Source organism: Epinephelus lanceolatus, chromosome 5, assembly GCF_041903045.1.
Source record: "Epinephelus lanceolatus isolate andai-2023 chromosome 5, ASM4190304v1, whole genome shotgun sequence".
Lineage (NCBI taxonomy): Eukaryota > Metazoa > Chordata > Actinopteri > Perciformes > Serranidae > Epinephelus > Epinephelus lanceolatus.
In genome coordinates this window covers 24,080,039-24,097,264 of record NC_135738.1, presented here as the reverse complement: position 1 = coordinate 24,097,264, position 17,226 = coordinate 24,080,039, and the positions used below count along the sequence as shown (strand labels likewise).

Genomic DNA, 17,226 nt, shown 5'->3' with positions numbered 1-17,226 from the left:
ATAGAAACTGAGCAAAGACAAGAGTTAATTGTATCAAAGGTCAGTTTATTTTTGCTGATATGTTTGTTATTAACCCAGAGTATGCAGAGTGATATTTCACTCCTGCTCTTTGTGTGTGAAAGTTCCCCTTTTCTCCTCTATCCACAACCTCCACTGGCTCCTCCTCCCCTGTCCCACGACTGAATGGGGCCTTTGTGGGGGCTTCCCAGCATTCCAAGGGAATTCTTGCAGGTGAGGGTAGGCAAACTATCCCACACGCCCAAACGGCCACTGCAGCTCCACATTTACAACTGAAAATAGAAAAAAAAATGCTCCAGGGGGCAGTTAGGGTGATACAGTGCTGAGCTAACATTACCTTAAAGGACTCAGTGCAACCTCAAGGGTGTGATCACAGGAGCAGACAGAGAGTGGGAGGGCAGGATCCCATTGTTTCTATCCAGGTGAGCGACCACACACATGCTCAAAAATTCAACATGTTCACTGGAGTCTGTTGCCCTCGCATACCAAGCGGTGCATCGTACAGGTTAGGGAAAGCATTAGCTCATGAGTAAATATTTGCCTTCTTTGTTTAAAGTCTTTTTCTGTACACTGTCTTTGAAGAATGGCTCCACACTTGCTGAAAGGTTGAACATGAAGGATCTATACAGGGCTGTTATCTGATGTGGATAAGTGCGGTACATAAACTGTATGAGTAACAGACTGGCTTCACACAGACAGGTCCCTGTACGTCTCACAGTGGACATACTGAAGGTGAGTGTGTGTGAGTGTGTTTCACTGTGTGTTTGTGTTTGTACTTACATCAGTGCATGTATCCTGTAAACGTGGAACAAAGGGCTGAATACGTCGTCACTTTGAGGGCATGAAATTGGAGATTTTTAAAGTTTTCACACAGTATTTTCCTTTTTTTTATGTCACACACTCTTTCTATGTAAACTCTCTGCCTCAGCTTCTTTCTCTTCTGTTGCTACTTGTCAAGACAACACTGCCTGCAGGTATGTATGACCGTTTTCTAATGTTTTCCCATGCTGACTTATTAACTGACTTTGAGGTTTAGAGACACTCTAACATGAGTTATACACTATCCAACTCAGTAAATGAGGGCATCACAGCACATATTTGTTATTATTTATGACCTTGAATTCACATTTTAAATGTTTTCTAACTGTTTAAAGAATGTGTTATTATCTACACTCCATTTCTGGCCAGAGTCCAAGGGAGAGAGGACTTTACTTCTTCTCTAATCTTCACCCTCGTTGAATTGCTCCTCACCCTTCTTTATCTTTCTCGCCCTTTGATATCTATTGTAGTTCTCTCCATCTCTAAATGACTTACTTCCTGTATGAGTGCATGTTCACACAGCAGTTTTACCGTCACAGACCAGTAGGCGGTAGTGGCAAATCATAGCGGCCCCAACTGAAATATTTGGCTGTGACTCCACGTGGACCAGAGTCATTGCTGCCTTAGCGTGCCAGCACGTGTCCAGTTTATTGTTTCAAAGTTGGCTTCTACAGAAATACACTGAGAGCACAGTACTATGGACAGCTGATAGTGTTTTAATCATATTTTGTGTATTATTCTTTTAAATGGTGATGAAATGGTGATGTGATATGACATCTTCCCTTGTTTGTGTAAAGTGTCAAATCTTTTCTGTCAGATCTTCTACGGTTCTACATTCAAGAAATACTCTGTTAGTAAACGTGCTGCATTCAAGTCTTTACATAAATAAAAGTACAAAAGTATTAGCATCAAAATATACTTGAACGTGAAAGTACTCCTTATGCAGAATCTGACCAATTTCAGAATACATATATAATTGGATTAGAATTCCTGATGTATTAATGTGTTCATTACTTTAATGTTGCAGCTACAGGTGACGCTCATTTTAATTTGTTTATATATTGCTGGGTATCTGAGTCTATATTAAAACACCATAATTTATTAATTGATTATACACTCACCAGCCACTTTATTAGGTACACCTTGCTAGTACCATTTCCCTTGAAAACTGTCTTAATTCTTGGTGGCATAGATTCAACAAGGTGCTGGAAACATTCCTCAGAGATTTTGGTCCATATTGTCATGATAGCATCACACAGTTGCCGCAGATTTGTCGGCTGCACATCCATGATGCGAATCTCCCATTCCACCACACCCCAAAGGTGCTCTATTGGATTGAGATCTGGTGACTGTGGAGGCTGTTGGAGTACAGTGAACTCATTGTGACCCAGAGTGGTCCAAAAAGATATTTCCCACACCATTACACCTCCACCACCAGCCTTAGCTGTTGATACAAGGCAGGATGGATCCATGCTTTCATGTTGTTTACACCGAATTCTGACCCTACCATCTGAATGTCGCAACAGAAATCGAGACTCATCAGACCAGGCAACATTTTTCTAATCTTCTATTGTCCAGTTTTGATGAGCCAGTGTGAACTGTAGCCTCAGTTTCCTGTTGTTAGCTGACAGTAGTGGCACCTGGTGTGGTCTTCTGCTGCTGTAGCTTCAAGGTTGGACGTGTTGTTCAGTCAGAGATAACGTAATGAGAGGTTATTTGAGTTGCTGTTGCCTTTCTATCATCTTGAACCAGTCTGACCATTCTCCTCTGACCTCTGGCATCAACAAGGCATTTTCACCCAGAGAACTGCCGCTCACTGGATATTTTCTCTTTTTCGGACCATCCTCTGTAAACCCTAGAGATGGTTGTGTGTGAAAATCCCAGTAGATCAGCAGTTTCTGACAGACCAGCCCATCTGGCACCAACAACCATGCCACGTTCAAGGTCGCTTAAATCACCTTTCTTCCCCATTCTGATGCTCAGTTTGAACTTCAGCAGGTCGTCTTGAACATGTCTACATGTCTAAATGCACTGAGTTGCTGCCACGTGTTCAGTTGATTAGCTATTTGGGTTAACAAGCAGTTGAACAGGTGTACCTAATAAAGTGGCCGGTGAGTGTATTTTGTATTAATAATCAGAATACGTAAAGTAACTAGTGATTAAAATTTTAAAAATTAATGTAGTAGAGTAAAGGTACAATATTTACCTCCAAGATGAAGCAGAGTAGAAGTATCAAGTGTCAGGAAATGGAAATACTCAAGTGAAATACAAGTACTTTAGTAAATGTACTTAGTTTCTTTTCACCACTGATCACATGTAATATGTTTGATATCAGTGAACTAATGTCCTGTCTTGGAAACAAGCACTACAGTTTAAGATTTTGTTTTTAATATTTAAGAAAAGAATGTGACAGTAAAATCTGAATATGAAACAAAATTTCTTAAATGGGTGTATTCTGTGTTTCCTAGCAGCATGTTGCAGACAGTCAGTGATTGGCTGTGGTGGGAGCGTCTGTGGCTGCCAGCAAACATCTCCTGGTCTGATCTGGAGGACACTGAAGGTCGTGTCTATGCCAAAGGCTCTCAACTTTACGCCGTCCTGCCCAGCGCCCTTTGCTTGCTCTTCATCAGATATTTGTTTGAGAGGTGAGGATGTGCAATTGTCTCGTTTCAGCATACTGTCATTATATTGCACAAGCTTTATGGAGCAATGTTATGTATATGGAACACCCAAGGCCACTCCTGTGTAGAAGGAACAAAGCTGTGCTGTGCCAGGTAACAATAGACTGTCATACATTTATTGTCATGTTGCCTCTGTGCTGTTGCAGGTACGTGGCCACACCACTGGGTAATGTTTGGGGAATCAGGGACAGAGTACGTCTCAAAGCAGAACGAAACCCCTTATTAGAAAACTACTTCTGCAACCAAGCACGAACTCCATCACAGGTATGTTAAAAAGGGCATTTCCCTGAAAACAAAGGTGGATTGTTGTTCAGATAATATCATATGTATCATAGTATTCCCTATCAGCAGTCACACATATGATATATAGCAGTGGTTCTCAACTTTTTTCATGTGGAGGACTCCTATATTGATACACATAAGGCCACAGATGTTGCTTCAGGGACCTCTGTCTGAAAAGATTTTGGTTATTAGATATGATTCAGACCAGAATTCTGCAGTTGAGGGGATAACCATGGAGGAAGTGAAACCTTTGATCATTATAGTCACTCTTATGATTCTTGGGGTGCTTTCCATTATGCCAACATGTCCCCTTGGTTCCCTCACTCACATGTCTTCCTCAAGCCTTAGCTCCTCCCAGCGGGGATATGAGAGAGAGACGGATGTGAACAAGACACGCAAGGATACGCCTGTGTTTCCTCGCTCTTAGCTCCTCCAGAAACCTTGCTCCTCATCTTTTCAAGATGCATTTAAGGGATTGGAAGATCCTCCATGATGGCGGAGGGGTCACAGGAGGAGAGAAAACGCAAGGAAGCTAATTTAGCATAATGAAAAGCACCCCTCTAACTCACATCGGGCTCACTTGTGGAGACAAACTTCTTCCAGTTTTCTGAGGAACCCCTGGAACTCCCTTAGGGACTCCTAGTTGAAAGCCACTGTTACATAATATTTTACGTGTGGTATTAACCAGAATGAAGCTGTTCTCTTGCTGAGGACACTCAGATGTTCTTTTTGCTTATCAGAGAGTAATATAATGCTGGTGTATAATCTTAAAGGTATAGTCCAGATCTTCTGAAGTAGGGTTGTATGAGGTACTTACCCATAGTCCGTGTATTACATACAGTAGATGTCAGTCAGCAAGAGCAAGAGCTAAGCTAAGCAATGCACTGCTTTGGACGGATCAGCAACAACATTTTTTAGTCACCTTAACCTCCTGAGACCCTGTGTTGTCCTCATAGAGGACACTATACAATGGGTTCACTGGACCTTCTACTTCATTTTGCTTTATTTTGCAGCTATTGACCTCCCCGTCAGAAAGGGCTGTCTGTAGCAAGGTAAAGCAGTGAAAAATGTTCTCAGTATAGCAAACTATTTTTGATTTCCGTGTTGATACTCCTGCCTGCTTCTCCAAACTCGGAGCATGCTGACCAACATCTACTGGATGTAATGGGCTGACTATGGATAAGTACATCATACAACTCCTCTTCAAAAGATGTAAACTATCTCGTTAGAGAGTGTAATGGTTTGTTTCTGCTGTGTCCCAGGCCGATGTGAGGGCTCTGTGTAAGAAGACCACCTGGTCAGAAAGGAGAATTCAAGTCTGGTTCAAGAGGCGGAGGAACCAGGAGCGTGCAGGGCTTCGGAAGAGGTTCTGTGAGGCCAGGTGTGTGAGTTTATGTGTGATTATGTGAGTGTGTGATGTGGGAACAAGAGTCCATGTTTAAATATGTGAAATTATTGTTTTATATCTGCCAACAGTTGGAGATGTGTGTTTTATTCTTTTGCGTTTGTCTACGGAGTCCTAGCTCTTTATGATGTAAGTAGCTTTGGTCTATTTCCATGTTTTATCACCACAACTGTTTCTATTAAAGGATTTGTCTCTTGGGTAAATTGTTAGCTTGGCTGTTGTGGGACATTTCTCCCTCCTTATTTTGTTTTTCTTCCTCTGTGTATCCTTATTTGAGTGTACCACTATGATTTCTCTATAATGTGAAGTGTGTGAACCTCATCGTCTCTCCTCCTATCTCATGTTTCTCTGTGCTTCGGGGGGTTTTCTCACACTCTGGCAGTTGACATGGCAAACAAACATGCATGAGCCAACATTAACCCTTTTCAAGGCTGTTCTCCAACTCCCCACTCACACTCCTCTCCCCCTATGTTTTTGTTGGCTGTAGAAACCTTGGCTTTATAATCTGAAGGAGGTTTGGGCAGGCTTCCCTAAACAGGTAAGTGTTTACAGTATGTCATCACTATCAAGATGGCCTGCACAATATAACAGTACACACTTTTTTTATGACTTAAGTTAATTAAGTTTCAAATTTTCAACAACACCAACCATCTCAACAGAAAAAAAAATTAGGAAAGGATTAACTAATACTAATCGATAAAATTAAAACTAATAATTATAAGGAAAACAATAAACTGTGGTAAATCAATATACCAGTATTAAAATGACATGTAGGTAATCTGCCATACCACTGTTAAATGTCCATTCGTAGTCCTTAACATGTGTCAAAATAGTGTCCATGTAATAGTGTCCATATAAATGTTTCCTTCCTCCGGCTGCACCATCGCCACATCCACTTTCCTGCATTCATTACAATCCCAAGAGCTGATCGCACTACTGATATGTCTCTGTATAGTATGACTACACATTTTATACAAACATAACATACATTTTATAACAAGCATATCACAATAAGTATACCATGTATGTTATGAGCCTCAGCAAAATCAACATTACTGTGCCTTTACTCAGAAAAATGTGATCAGTGGTCCCCTTTCATGAGTGGAACTGCAGAAACATTTCCCATTTATCATTAGATTTTTCTACCTCATTTATGAAGCTAGTATGCACTATAGTTAACATTTATACATGTGTTATGTGCCCATGCAGTCCATGCTGCCATCTCAGTACTGGTATTACCTCTTGGAAATGGGCTTCTACCTTTCTCTGCTGTTCAGCCTCACGTTTGATGTGAAACGGAAGGTGAGTGTACGGATGTGCAGATCTATAAAATCACTTTGAAACGAAACCTCTATTATATACATTGTTATAAAGATGCATATATAAATTAGGGATGTATATGTGTCATGTGCATGTTTGTCTGTCGTGTGTGTGTGTGTGTGTGTGTGTGTGTGTGTATAGGATTTCAAAGAGCAGGTGATTCATCATTTTGCCACGCTGACTCTTCTGGGTTTCTCCTGGATTTCTAACTACATCCGTATTGGAACCCTTGTGATGGTGGTTCACGACTCCGCTGACATACTGCTCGAGGTCAGTGCTGGTTTTTACAGTGGTGCATGTGCAAGATAATCTAGGTCATACTGTGGGCTGGTGCAGTATTAGCAGGTAACAGACTGACTTAAAGGTCCAGTGTGTGGAATTACGGGATGTATATTGGCAGAATTGGAATATAATATAATATAAACATAATGCTATGCTTTCAATAGCATATAATCACCTAAAAAAAGAGTAATTTGTTGCCTTAGAGTGAGGTGTTTTTACCTAGCTTGGGAGGGTCCTCATCCAGGGAGATTGCTGTGTTTCACCGGCATGTTTCTACAGAAGGCACGAACGGACAAAACAAACACTGGTTCTAAATAGGGCCGTTGACATTATCACATTGGCCACCGTAGTTTGCAGCCCCTCACAAGGAGCACCCAAAAAACACAGATTTTTTTGTTTAATTTGGCTCCCAGTAAAAACCTGAATGTCTTGATCATAAAAAAGTTGAGCACGCAGTAAGTTATCAGGGACAAAAGGTGAGCACACATTAGCAGGTGCTCGTTGCAGACAGGCCGCACACAGAAATACTGCTTTGTAACGTGAAGCTGCTTTATTCAGTGTTTTTACCGGTTTTAATCACCTAGTCTTCTTGTTTTGGAGACGAAGAGACCTCTGCGAATGATGTGACTCCCTGTAAAAACCTCCTGAACCATGAACACTAAGGTTTCAGATGGTTGCAATCCTCACCACTAGATGTCGCTAATCCCCCTAAATCTTACACACTGGAGCTTCAAAGGAACATTTTGTACTTATCATCATTTGAACAGTAATTTAAGATTGCAGAGCAACATTTTTACATCTTCAGAGAAAAGCATAACAATAACAAGTGAAACTAAGGGTAAAAATGTGTCTTAATAGTTGTCTCAGTAGTTTGATGCAGAGCCTAAAACCAGCTAACAAGATGTCTTACTGATAACTAAAATCGCTGTAGGACTCAAACAGGTCTGAGGACCTGCCTGTCCTGCCCTTCCATGCTGCATGTACAAACACTGAGTTGTCTTTGCACAAGTGTTGTAGTCTAAACTACCTAAACTGAGGCCAAGTCATGACCAAGAACAGAGTATATCAAGACTGAGACAAGACCAAGACTAGACTAGAACCTAACTTACAATAAAATGTGGAATGCACAAACTATTGACACTCCTTAATCTGATCTGAAAGATCCACATTACCATAAAATACCCACAGAAAACAAATGAATATTCCTCCTCATTTACCCCTTTGACTTACATACTGTAAATATGCGTAATGTAAAAGTGTACCTTGACATATGTTGTGATAAAATAATCAAATAGCACTGCAGAGGTGATTTTTATGTGTGGGAATGTTCCTTTGTTTTCTGTGAGTAAACAAATACAAACACTAAGGAGCAGAAACCAACTTCATCTTTATTCAACATTCCTTTTTTTGCACAGGCAATTTAGTGATATCTCTGCAATGGTGGCCTTGAAATGAAAGCCCAAGTCCTCTGACTCTGTCTTTAGAGACACCTGGAGACAGAGCAACATTTCCTGCTAAAATGTAGCACATACGAAGACATCAGAACAAAGTTCTTTACAAAAATTAAATGTAAACACACTCTCTGATCAGACTAGAAAATAGTGTCAGCACTATAGATGCAGCAAAATATGTCAGTGCATGTCACAGCCTGAGAGACAACCAACACAACAATTAATACGTTTCACTTAATATGTTTTTTTTCCCCTTTAGAATTTATGTCTATGCATTTGTAATAATACAATGTTTTTAATAGTTTTTTTTTAATTTTCACTGTCTTAAAATGTAATTGTGTTTGGCAACACATAAGAAATGTCATGCCAGTAAAGGTTATTGAATTGAATTGACCAACAAGACCGAATCAAAAGGTGGTCAAGTCTGAGATGAGACCATGACCATCAAAAATGGTCTTGAGATCATGATCAATCTCAAGTACTGCAACATTACTTTGAACAGCTATCTATTCAGTAACATAAGAAATCCCACTCAGATTTCAGAGCAGTTTTTTTATGCTTTCAATAACACATGGCAAAGGACCATAATATACTCAGGGATTTTTTTAGTTAGTTGAAAGAGAGTATCAGTAGATAACTGCACTTTAAAATGTAAGTACCAGCTTTTCATTTATTGGTGCCCTTTGTGTTCAGTTCGGTGTTCAAAGTTTGGAAATAAGGATGTTGGAAATAATTTCCTTTCCTTTTTAAAATTCAACAGGCAGTTTGTTGTATTTGATTAGTATACTGAAAGCACCAGAAAGGCGGCACTGAGTACACTTTTATTTTTCTTACGCTTACATATCACAAGTAGTATCATTATTCTGATATTCAGCAACAATGTCACATATTGCATGTTTTCATCATAATGTGCAGCCCTTATTTATAGGTAGCAATCTGGATCAGAATTGGCATAGAAGAGAAGGTTGATAGTACAGTGAGGCTCAGTTTTTATTTTAAATAGCAAATATCAAAGCAATATAGCTCTATTAATACTGCATTTTTTCTTGAGGCTCTGTCAGAGAAGTAATACTGTGGAACATTAGTTAATGTAGAGTTAAATCAGGTATTCATGCATAGGAAAGGAATGCCCCTGTTATATAGGAACTATTTCATGATTTAAAATGATTAGCAAACATGCCTGCAGCAACTTTATGGCAGACTATGAATTATTCCTTTTAGATAAAGAAGTGAACCTGATTCTTTCCCCTGTTTTTCTCTCATAGGGTGCAAAGGTATTAAACTACGCCAAGTGGCACCACACTGCCAACACCTTGTTTGTGGTGTTTACAGTTCTCTTTACACTGACAAGACTTGTCATCTTTCCTTTCTGGTAAGTGTGTGAAATGGAAGGATGCAGCATGACGCATGATGATGATCTCAGTGTAAAGTGGTGCGTAATATGAATATTGTGTCTTCTACAGGTTGATCCACTGCACATGGGTGTACCCAGTGGAGGAGTTTGCTCCCTTCTTTGGCTACTACTTCTTCAATGTGATGCTAGTGGTTCTCCTGACACTCCACCTCTACTGGGCTTTTCTCATAGCACGGATGGTTTACAAGTTAATCTTCACCAAGGTGTGTTCACAGGTATTTCTGTGTGTATATTCGAAATGTAAAGGAAAGTAATATATTAAAACTATACACATTTAAAGTTGCTGGAATCTTTGGGTCACCTTCATATTCTTCCTCTTCTCTGTGGCTCATCTTCATCCTGCAGCTGGAAGGCGATGACAGGAGCGATGAAGAGGAGGATGACAGTGACTCATCGAAGGACAGAAACCACAAACTGAGTCACATAAATGGGTCTGGAGCCAGAGGCCGGGCCAATGGACACTGACACACACAGACTGACAGAAACGGAGAGAGAGAGAGAGAGAGGAAAATGGACAGCAGACACATGGGAACATTCAGCCTGGATCGCAGCTGAATCTAATTGTTTATATACACTTGAGGAGAGAAAATGATTTCTACAGGAACTGTGAGGAATTATTCATAAACTGATTTGAAGCTGCATGGTTTTCTGGATTTCACTGAATTCAGAACCTCTGATAACTTTTCTTATTCTACTCGTAATTAAAAATAGAGAAGGACTAATTTAATATGCTGTTTTTGCATTTTTGTATATTGTTAAGAATAATTTTGATGCTAATAACAATATATTAATTACTCACATGTCAGTATGTGCGTCTATGTGTTCATTTGTCAGTGTTGTGGAGTACTACTAACTACTAGTACTACTAACTACATTTAGCTCAATTACAAGACTAACTTTGCAGTAGTTGGGTGGCAGTTTAAGTACATTCAAATCTCAGTAGCTTTTTCAGTAGAAAAGCACTTTGTATTCTCTTGATGTTTTTTGCCATAACATATTTCACAGTGCTACAGATTCAGGGTGTCTACAAATTTTAAGTTAAATTTAAGACTTTTAAATATCTTTTTAATACCACCTCACTATGAAATTTAAGACCAAACTTGCAGTTGAAATACACATTATATATATTTGTGTGTGTGTGTGTGTGTGTGTGTGTGACACACATACGTAAGTATTCTTTCCAAGTAAACACACTAATGTGAGTTCAAAATGAACACTAAGGACAACAAATAGGTGAGTTTAAGTTTAATGTGTTTAATGTAAAAAGTAAACAGAATCTTATCGCTGTCATAAATGCTATTTATTATTGCAATTTTTCGGTCTTGCCAGTGATTGTAAGGAATCTTTGGGTCTGCCAGGCTGGGAGAATGTTAGTGGTAATATGACTGAATAATAAAATATTTATTTATTTATCTAATCTGAATTTAAGACATTTTATGACTTTGTAAGGCCCTGCAGACACCCTGAAATTATTGGCCACAGTTGTCATTTAATGACAATTTACCTGCTATTTGACTAAACTTTGATTTGCAACCAAGATGTCTGCAATCGAACACTAAAAATGACAATAGAAGTTTCCTGAATCCACCCCAACAATTGCTCCCTATCCTCTCCCTAAAACACATCCTTTGACCTGGCCTGCCCCATCTCTAAATTAAACACAACTAGACTTAAGTGACTTAGGTTGGATGTCGTTGAACTTCGACAAGCTAAACATTTTCAAAGTAGTTAAGATGTAGTTTAACCACTTTAATTGTGAAGTAGCCAGTAGTTTTAATGTTGTGTCCCCTACACTATCATTTAATGTAAAGCCAAAGTACTTATGGAAATGCTTTTTTTTTTAACACTGTGACTTCAGCCACTGTATATGTGTTAATGTTATAACAATTGTATGTGCATCAGTAAACCTTCATGAGCTGCTGTAGGAGGCAGAACAAGCCGCTCAGTGGATACCAGCGGCTGTACCAGCACGCCCTCTCGCGACAATCAACGAGAACTGACAGTTGGCCCTTCACCGTCGGTTACCATAGAAACTACCACACAAACCATGGCTAAGCTACATTTAACTGAGCAGGTCAAACATTAAAGTAGGCTAACGTGGTGTGAATACTATTAGTACAGAAATATTTGTCAATATTATTGTGAGAATGGCTCATGTGAACACTTACCGAACAAATGTGAGAATCGGAAACTGGAACGAGGACCTGTACTTAGAGGAGGTTTGTCTCAAAACACAGCTCTCAACTTTTAGCTAGCAAACGGAGACACATTAACAGCTAACGAGCACAAATTAGCAAGTTATATTGTTTGCATATGCTTACACCTTTATAATGACTGTAAGCGGATTTGAAGTGGCAATTAAGTAAGTAATTAAGAAGTAAAGAAAGTATAGAAATATAAAAATACTCTTACTGTTAAAAAGGCAGGTTAGCCACTGGCTGGTTAGGTTATCATTAGTTAGCTATTAAGCCATTAAAGCAAACCAATAGGAGGGATAATAAGTCTGGATAATAATTCACCGAAAACTTGCTTTGTTTGAAAACTTAATTAGATTTGAGTTGTGTGGAATAAAAGGAACATTTAGCTACAATAAAAGTTGATGATCTGTGTTGGTAAATTGCAAATCCCTGTTGACACAGGTTATTAAAAGATAGACAGGAATAAAGAAATGCTTTAGGGGTTATTCAGTAACAGGGGCAGAATATGGTGTCTATTCTGCGGCCAATATAAGGAGTTTAGAGAAAGAAAGGTGATTGATAATTGACTTAATAGTGATACAATGATTTTGTTAATATCCCTTTAAAGATCTAGTTTCCATCTTTTATGCTGTAAGGTTTGACACATTTTATTCCACAGTCTGACAGTATCATATACACTGCCTGGCCAAAAAAAAAGTCGCCACCTGGATTTAACTAAGCAAATAGGTACGAGCCTCCTATTGGATAATTACTGCATGGGCGATTAATTTTCAGCTGGCGACAAGTTATTTAGCCCCAACTGGTGCAATGAGTTGCTTCTCATTTCCTAAACAACCATGTCGAAAGACACATCCCGTGGTCGTGGAAAACATGTTAGTCTGTTTGAGAAGGGTCAAATCATTGGCATGCATCAAGCAGAGAAAACATCTAAGGAGATTGCAGAAACTACTAAAATTGGGTTAAGAACTGTCCAACGCATTATTAAAAACTGGAAGGATAGTGGGGACCCATCGTCTTCGAGGAAGAAATGTGGCCGGAAAAAAATCCTCAATGATCGTGATCGGCGATCACTTAAACGTTTGGTGAGATCAAATCGAAGAAAAACAACAGTAGAACTCAGGGCTATGTTTAATAGTGAAAGTAAGAGCATTTCCACACGCACAATGCGAAGGGAACTCAAGGGATTGGGACTGAACAGCTGTGTAGCCTTAAGAAAACCACTAATCAGTGAGGCTAACCGGAAAAAAAGGCTTCAATTTGCTAGGGAGCATAAAGATTGACTCTGGAGCAATGGAAGAAGGTCATGTGGTCTGATGAGTCCAGATTTACCCTGTTCCAGAGTGATGGGCGCATCAGGGTAAGAAGAGAGGCAGATGAAGTGATGCACCCATCATGCCTAGTGCCTACTGTACAAGCCTGTGGGGGCAGTGTTATGATCTGGGGTTGCTGCAGTTGGTCAGGTCTAGGTTCAGCAACAGTATGTGCTCAAAGAATGAGGTCAGCTGACTACCTGAATATACTGAATGACCAGGTTATTCCATCAATGGATTTTTTCTTCCCTGATGGCACAGGCATATTCCAAGATGACAATGCCAGGATTCATCGGGCTCAAATTGTGAAAGACTGGTTCAGGGAGCATGAGACATCATTTTCACACATGGATTGGCCACCACAGAGTCCACACCTTAACCCCATTGAGAATCTTTGGGATGTGCTGGAGAAGGCTTTGCGCAGCGGTCAGACTCTACCATCATCAATGCAAGATCTTGGTGAAAAATTAATGCAACACTGGATGGAAATAAATCTTGTGACATTGCAGAAGCTTATCGAAACAATGCCACAGCGAATGCGTGCCGTAATCAAAGCTAAGGTGGTCCAACGAAATATTAGAGTGTATGACCTTTTTTTTTTGGTGGTGACTTTTTTTTTTGGCCAGGCAGTGTATATCCTGCATTGCCTTATTCCAGCTCTCCATTGAAGATGTTTTTGTGGCGACTAAGAGGGTTCCTGACTCGAACCCAGGGTGGGGGATTTGAATCCTGAGGTGGGGAAGCCTATGTGTTTGTTCACCTAGTGTCAGTGTGGGTTTTCTCTGGCTTCCTTCCACAGTCCAAAGACATGCAGGCTAGGTTAATTGGTGACTAAATTACCCGTAGATGTGAATGTGTGTGTGAATGGTTGTCTGTCTCTATGTGTCAGCCCTGTGATAGTCTGGTGACCTCTTGCCCAATGTCAGCTGGGATAAGCTCCAGCCCCCCCGCGACCCCCAAGAGGGTAAGCGGTTACAAAAATGGATGGATGAATATATAAAACCGGCAGTGGTGGGGTCCTGGGGAGATACTAAAGCATAAACATTGTATCATGTTGATGTTTTTCCAGGATAAAAAGAAGGAGTATCTGGAGAAAAAAGAGAGGGGTGAGCTTTCTGCCCAGAAAGTGGACTTCCTCAAGCAGAACATTTTGAGACCGGTAAAAAGAGTTTAAGCTTATTAAGAGCACCATAAATAACAACAGTAATATCACAATGATGATGGGGATGGGAATGATAATGATGTTTCACATGTGTAGGTGGATCTCACTGTGACAAATGATGGACAATTGCACTTTGGGGATGTTGTGATGTTGGTGAACATGGGAGGAGAAAAGAGGCAGTGCAGTGCACTGAGCATTAACGCTGACATTAACAGTTTGACAAAGACTCCTTCACTTGCCATTCAAGCCCCATGTGGGGTCAGTGCAGGAAGAGGTATTCAGGCCTGCACGCGCACTGCCTTCATCATAACCAGGTACACACACACACAAGCACACTTAAATTTATATTAACATGGTAACACTTCCAGATGAAAACTTCTAACACTGCTTGTGTGACTACAGTGTAGACGGCAGCCAGGAAGGATCGACTCTGCATTACGAGCAAAGTTTTGCCCTGAAAACAACGAGTGGCTTTGCTGGGGGAGTAAGTGAACTGACATCCACACCCATCCACACACACACAAAGACTGGCTACTATGTGAAAGGGGCACCCCACTCACTTTACTGGTGTAATTCAGTGTGTACGCCCTGAGAAGTACAACGCAGCCAGTATAAATATTTGTGTAACATAAGGCCTTGAGGGGAGCTTATTAAAGTTGAAGAGAATAACTGATATCGATCTCTGGATCAAGGTTATCTCAGTTAATGATTTATTTTATTGAACACCTGCTCGCTTTTTTTGTTACAGTGGCATTTTACATTCAGCTAAATACAGCAAGGTGGCGTGATTTCACTGTACATTTTGCATGTTAATACTTGTAAAAAAAACACATAAATCTCATCTGTAGTTTGTCACTTTGTGTGTTTATATTTCTTTCTTTATTTCCTCAGCTTTTCTTGACGAGTGACCTGCAAAGTTTTCAAAAGGTAGATCAAGTTTTAACATGAATTATTTATTGAGGACCATGAAGGAGAATACATTACACTAAACAACCACCAACTGTTACGAGATACTAAACAAAGTTGCAGAAATCTTACATGCATGCCTAAACCGCTGAATGTAGCAGTTATGTTTGTCCTTTTCACCATATTTTCAACCATTGTCAGTCTCATTGTGGTTTCACTTAAAGTGTGCAAAGAAGTCCCGCCTGCAAGAAGTAAACTTGGATCACGGCGGTTCCTTTCTGTCATGGTGGAAGATAGTTCACTTTGACCCTCAGGAGAGGCTTGAATATGAGGGTCAGCCAATTCCTGTAAGTCTTTTATTGTGTCTCCATGGTTAACTATTACACTCCTCTCAACATCTGCATACTCTGTACTGTGAAATCTGAAACTGAACTTTACCTTTTCTGAACCTTTGTTGCATGCTTTTTTTTTTTTTTTCTTACAGGCTAATGTGAGCGTGCTGATCATACACTGCAAGACAAACCAGGCTCTTGCTGTTCTGGGTGATCACATCCTTTGGTATTTTTCATTTTCCTTTAAAAGTAACCCTAAACGATATATGTTGCTGTGTAAATGCAATACATGGGCTTTTGATTTGTGTTGCTCTCATGTCTGATGTCAGCTTGGAGGTCCATTGTAGGATTGGCACAAATAATAGCCAAATATATGATATATACAAAATCAGAGGAAGCAAACTTCAATAGGTCAGCACATGGATTAGCACATTTAGTACATACAGACCTGGGGGAGACTCAAAGTGCCTACTCGGCACATTTAGTAGAGGCCCAAAGTGTCAGGGTCTCCCCTGGCCTTCACCTGCAAAATGTCAATGGAAGAGACACATCCAGACCTGGAGGAAACTCAAAGTGGCCTCAAAGAGAAGCAAAATGACATCAAAGAGATGCAAAACAGCTGCAAAGAGATGCACAGACACTATGAATAACGGGCAGCAACAAAGAGAAACAAAATGACTACAAAGAGGTGAGGCGAGGAGAGGTGGTGGATGCATGCCTGTGCCCAGGGGCCCATTGACTAGTAATCTGCCCATGGATCAGATAACTGAGAACAAACAACCTGATAACACTTTGTTTTTTTCAAAATGAGGTTACAGTGACATGACAAAACTTATAACCACTCCCAGTGTACTCCAAGGCAATTGTGAGTTGTTGTTGGAGACGAATCAGCTGCTCAACCCAAGCGAACAGTCTAATGTGTTTTAATTAAAAACAGTCAGTGACCAGTCAAAATCTCCCCGAGAAACACATTATGTAGATTAAATTATGTCGACGCGGTCAAGTTGCAGTCAGCTCCTCACGGCCACTCAAAAGAAGAGGACCTCCAATATGGCAGCTGAAAGTCATGTTACAATGCCTGCACACCTGCTGTCGCTCTTAAGTAACACTTGTCTCCCTGCAGGAACATGTATGACAAAGAGTATGAGATAACGGCACGCACCTTCCTGGACTCCCACAAAGCTGAGCAGGACAGCAACCACTGGATACTGTGCACCTCTGACCCTGCAGGGAAAGGGCTCGTACTTCTCAACCACCCACAGTCAGCCGCCAACAGCAAGGAGCTCACGCAGGCAAACCCTGGCATCTAAATCACACAATCCACTATAGGGCAGAAAGATACCGCATCATTAACGACACCTAAACTTTTATCGAAATAAAGTTTTTTATTCTGTTTGGGTCACTGATTTTTTTTTCTTTTTAATACAAAGAGATTCCAGGATGGACTCCCACCAGAGCATTAAGGTTATATGATACACATCGGCCTGCCAAGCCACCGGGAGGTTCTGTAGAAAGAAGCATTTGATATGTTTCTCCACACAACACTTCCATTGTTTTAGTTGGAGAATAGCATAAGACACCGACTGTGATATTGGACAGTAGGACAAATTGGGTCAATTTCCCATGCATTTCAAACTTCCCCGGAA

The 17,226-nt window shown here is 40.3% G+C and overlaps 2 protein-coding genes across 11 annotated transcripts; both read left to right on the top strand.

The window, feature by feature from the left end:
- The first annotated feature begins 217 nt into the window (after positions 1 to 217).
- On the top strand, positions 218 to 10,399 carry cers3b (ceramide synthase 3b). 9 transcript variants are annotated; one of them, XM_078167907.1, is made up of 13 exons: positions 218 to 440; positions 714 to 750; positions 947 to 992; positions 3,306 to 3,482; positions 3,665 to 3,782; positions 5,063 to 5,181; positions 5,277 to 5,334; positions 5,693 to 5,743; positions 6,415 to 6,507; positions 6,667 to 6,795; positions 9,524 to 9,630; positions 9,722 to 9,875; positions 10,018 to 10,399. In XM_078167907.1, the coding sequence occupies exons 4-13, from the start codon at positions 3,310 to 3,312 to the stop codon at positions 10,135 to 10,137; spliced, it is 1,122 nt and encodes a 373-aa protein (XP_078024033.1). In that variant the 5' UTR covers positions 218 to 440; positions 714 to 750; positions 947 to 992; positions 3,306 to 3,309; the 3' UTR covers positions 10,138 to 10,399. The 9 variants fall into 9 exon arrangements, with proteins under 9 accessions (XP_078024033.1, XP_078024032.1, XP_078024031.1 ...); XM_078167906.1 differs by lacking the exon at positions 947 to 992 and having other exon boundaries at positions 3,309 to 3,482; XM_078167905.1 differs by lacking the exon at positions 947 to 992.
- A 1,305-nt stretch (positions 10,400 to 11,704) lies between these two features.
- On the top strand, positions 11,705 to 16,982 carry cfap161 (cilia and flagella associated protein 161). 2 transcript variants are annotated; one of them, XM_033635863.2, is made up of 8 exons: positions 11,705 to 11,891; positions 14,250 to 14,339; positions 14,439 to 14,656; positions 14,745 to 14,826; positions 15,234 to 15,269; positions 15,473 to 15,595; positions 15,733 to 15,806; positions 16,704 to 16,982. In XM_033635863.2, exons 1-8 carry the CDS (start codon positions 11,820 to 11,822, stop codon positions 16,888 to 16,890), a joined length of 882 nt encoding a protein of 293 aa, XP_033491754.1. In that variant the 5' UTR covers positions 11,705 to 11,819; the 3' UTR covers positions 16,891 to 16,982. The 2 variants fall into 2 exon arrangements, with proteins under 2 accessions (XP_033491754.1, XP_078024027.1); XM_078167901.1 differs by lacking the exon at positions 11,705 to 11,891 and adding an exon at positions 14,054 to 14,144.
- Positions 16,983 to 17,226: the final 244 nt, after the last annotated feature.

Excerpts from the sequence above, each read along its gene's own strand:
- cers3b (XM_078167909.1), top strand. The coding sequence starts at position 3,310 with ATGTTGCAGACAGTCAGTGATTGGCTGTGGTGGGAGCGTCTGTGGCTG. Across the intron at positions 3,483-3,664 it reads ATCAGATATTTGTTTGAGAG|GTACGTGGCCACACCACTGG; the intron begins GTGAGGATGTGC and ends GTGCTGTTGCAG. Across the intron at positions 3,783-5,062 it reads AAGCACGAACTCCATCACAG|GCCGATGTGAGGGCTCTGTG; the intron begins GTATGTTAAAAA and ends GCTGTGTCCCAG.
- cfap161 (XM_078167901.1), top strand. The coding sequence starts at position 14,061 with ATGTGTCAGCCCTGTGATAGTCTGGTGACCTCTTGCCCAATGTCAGCT. Across the intron at positions 14,827-15,233 it reads CGAGTGGCTTTGCTGGGGGA|CTTTTCTTGACGAGTGACCT; the intron begins GTAAGTGAACTG and ends TTATTTCCTCAG. Across the intron at positions 15,270-15,472 it reads ACCTGCAAAGTTTTCAAAAG|TGTGCAAAGAAGTCCCGCCT; the intron begins GTAGATCAAGTT and ends TTTCACTTAAAG.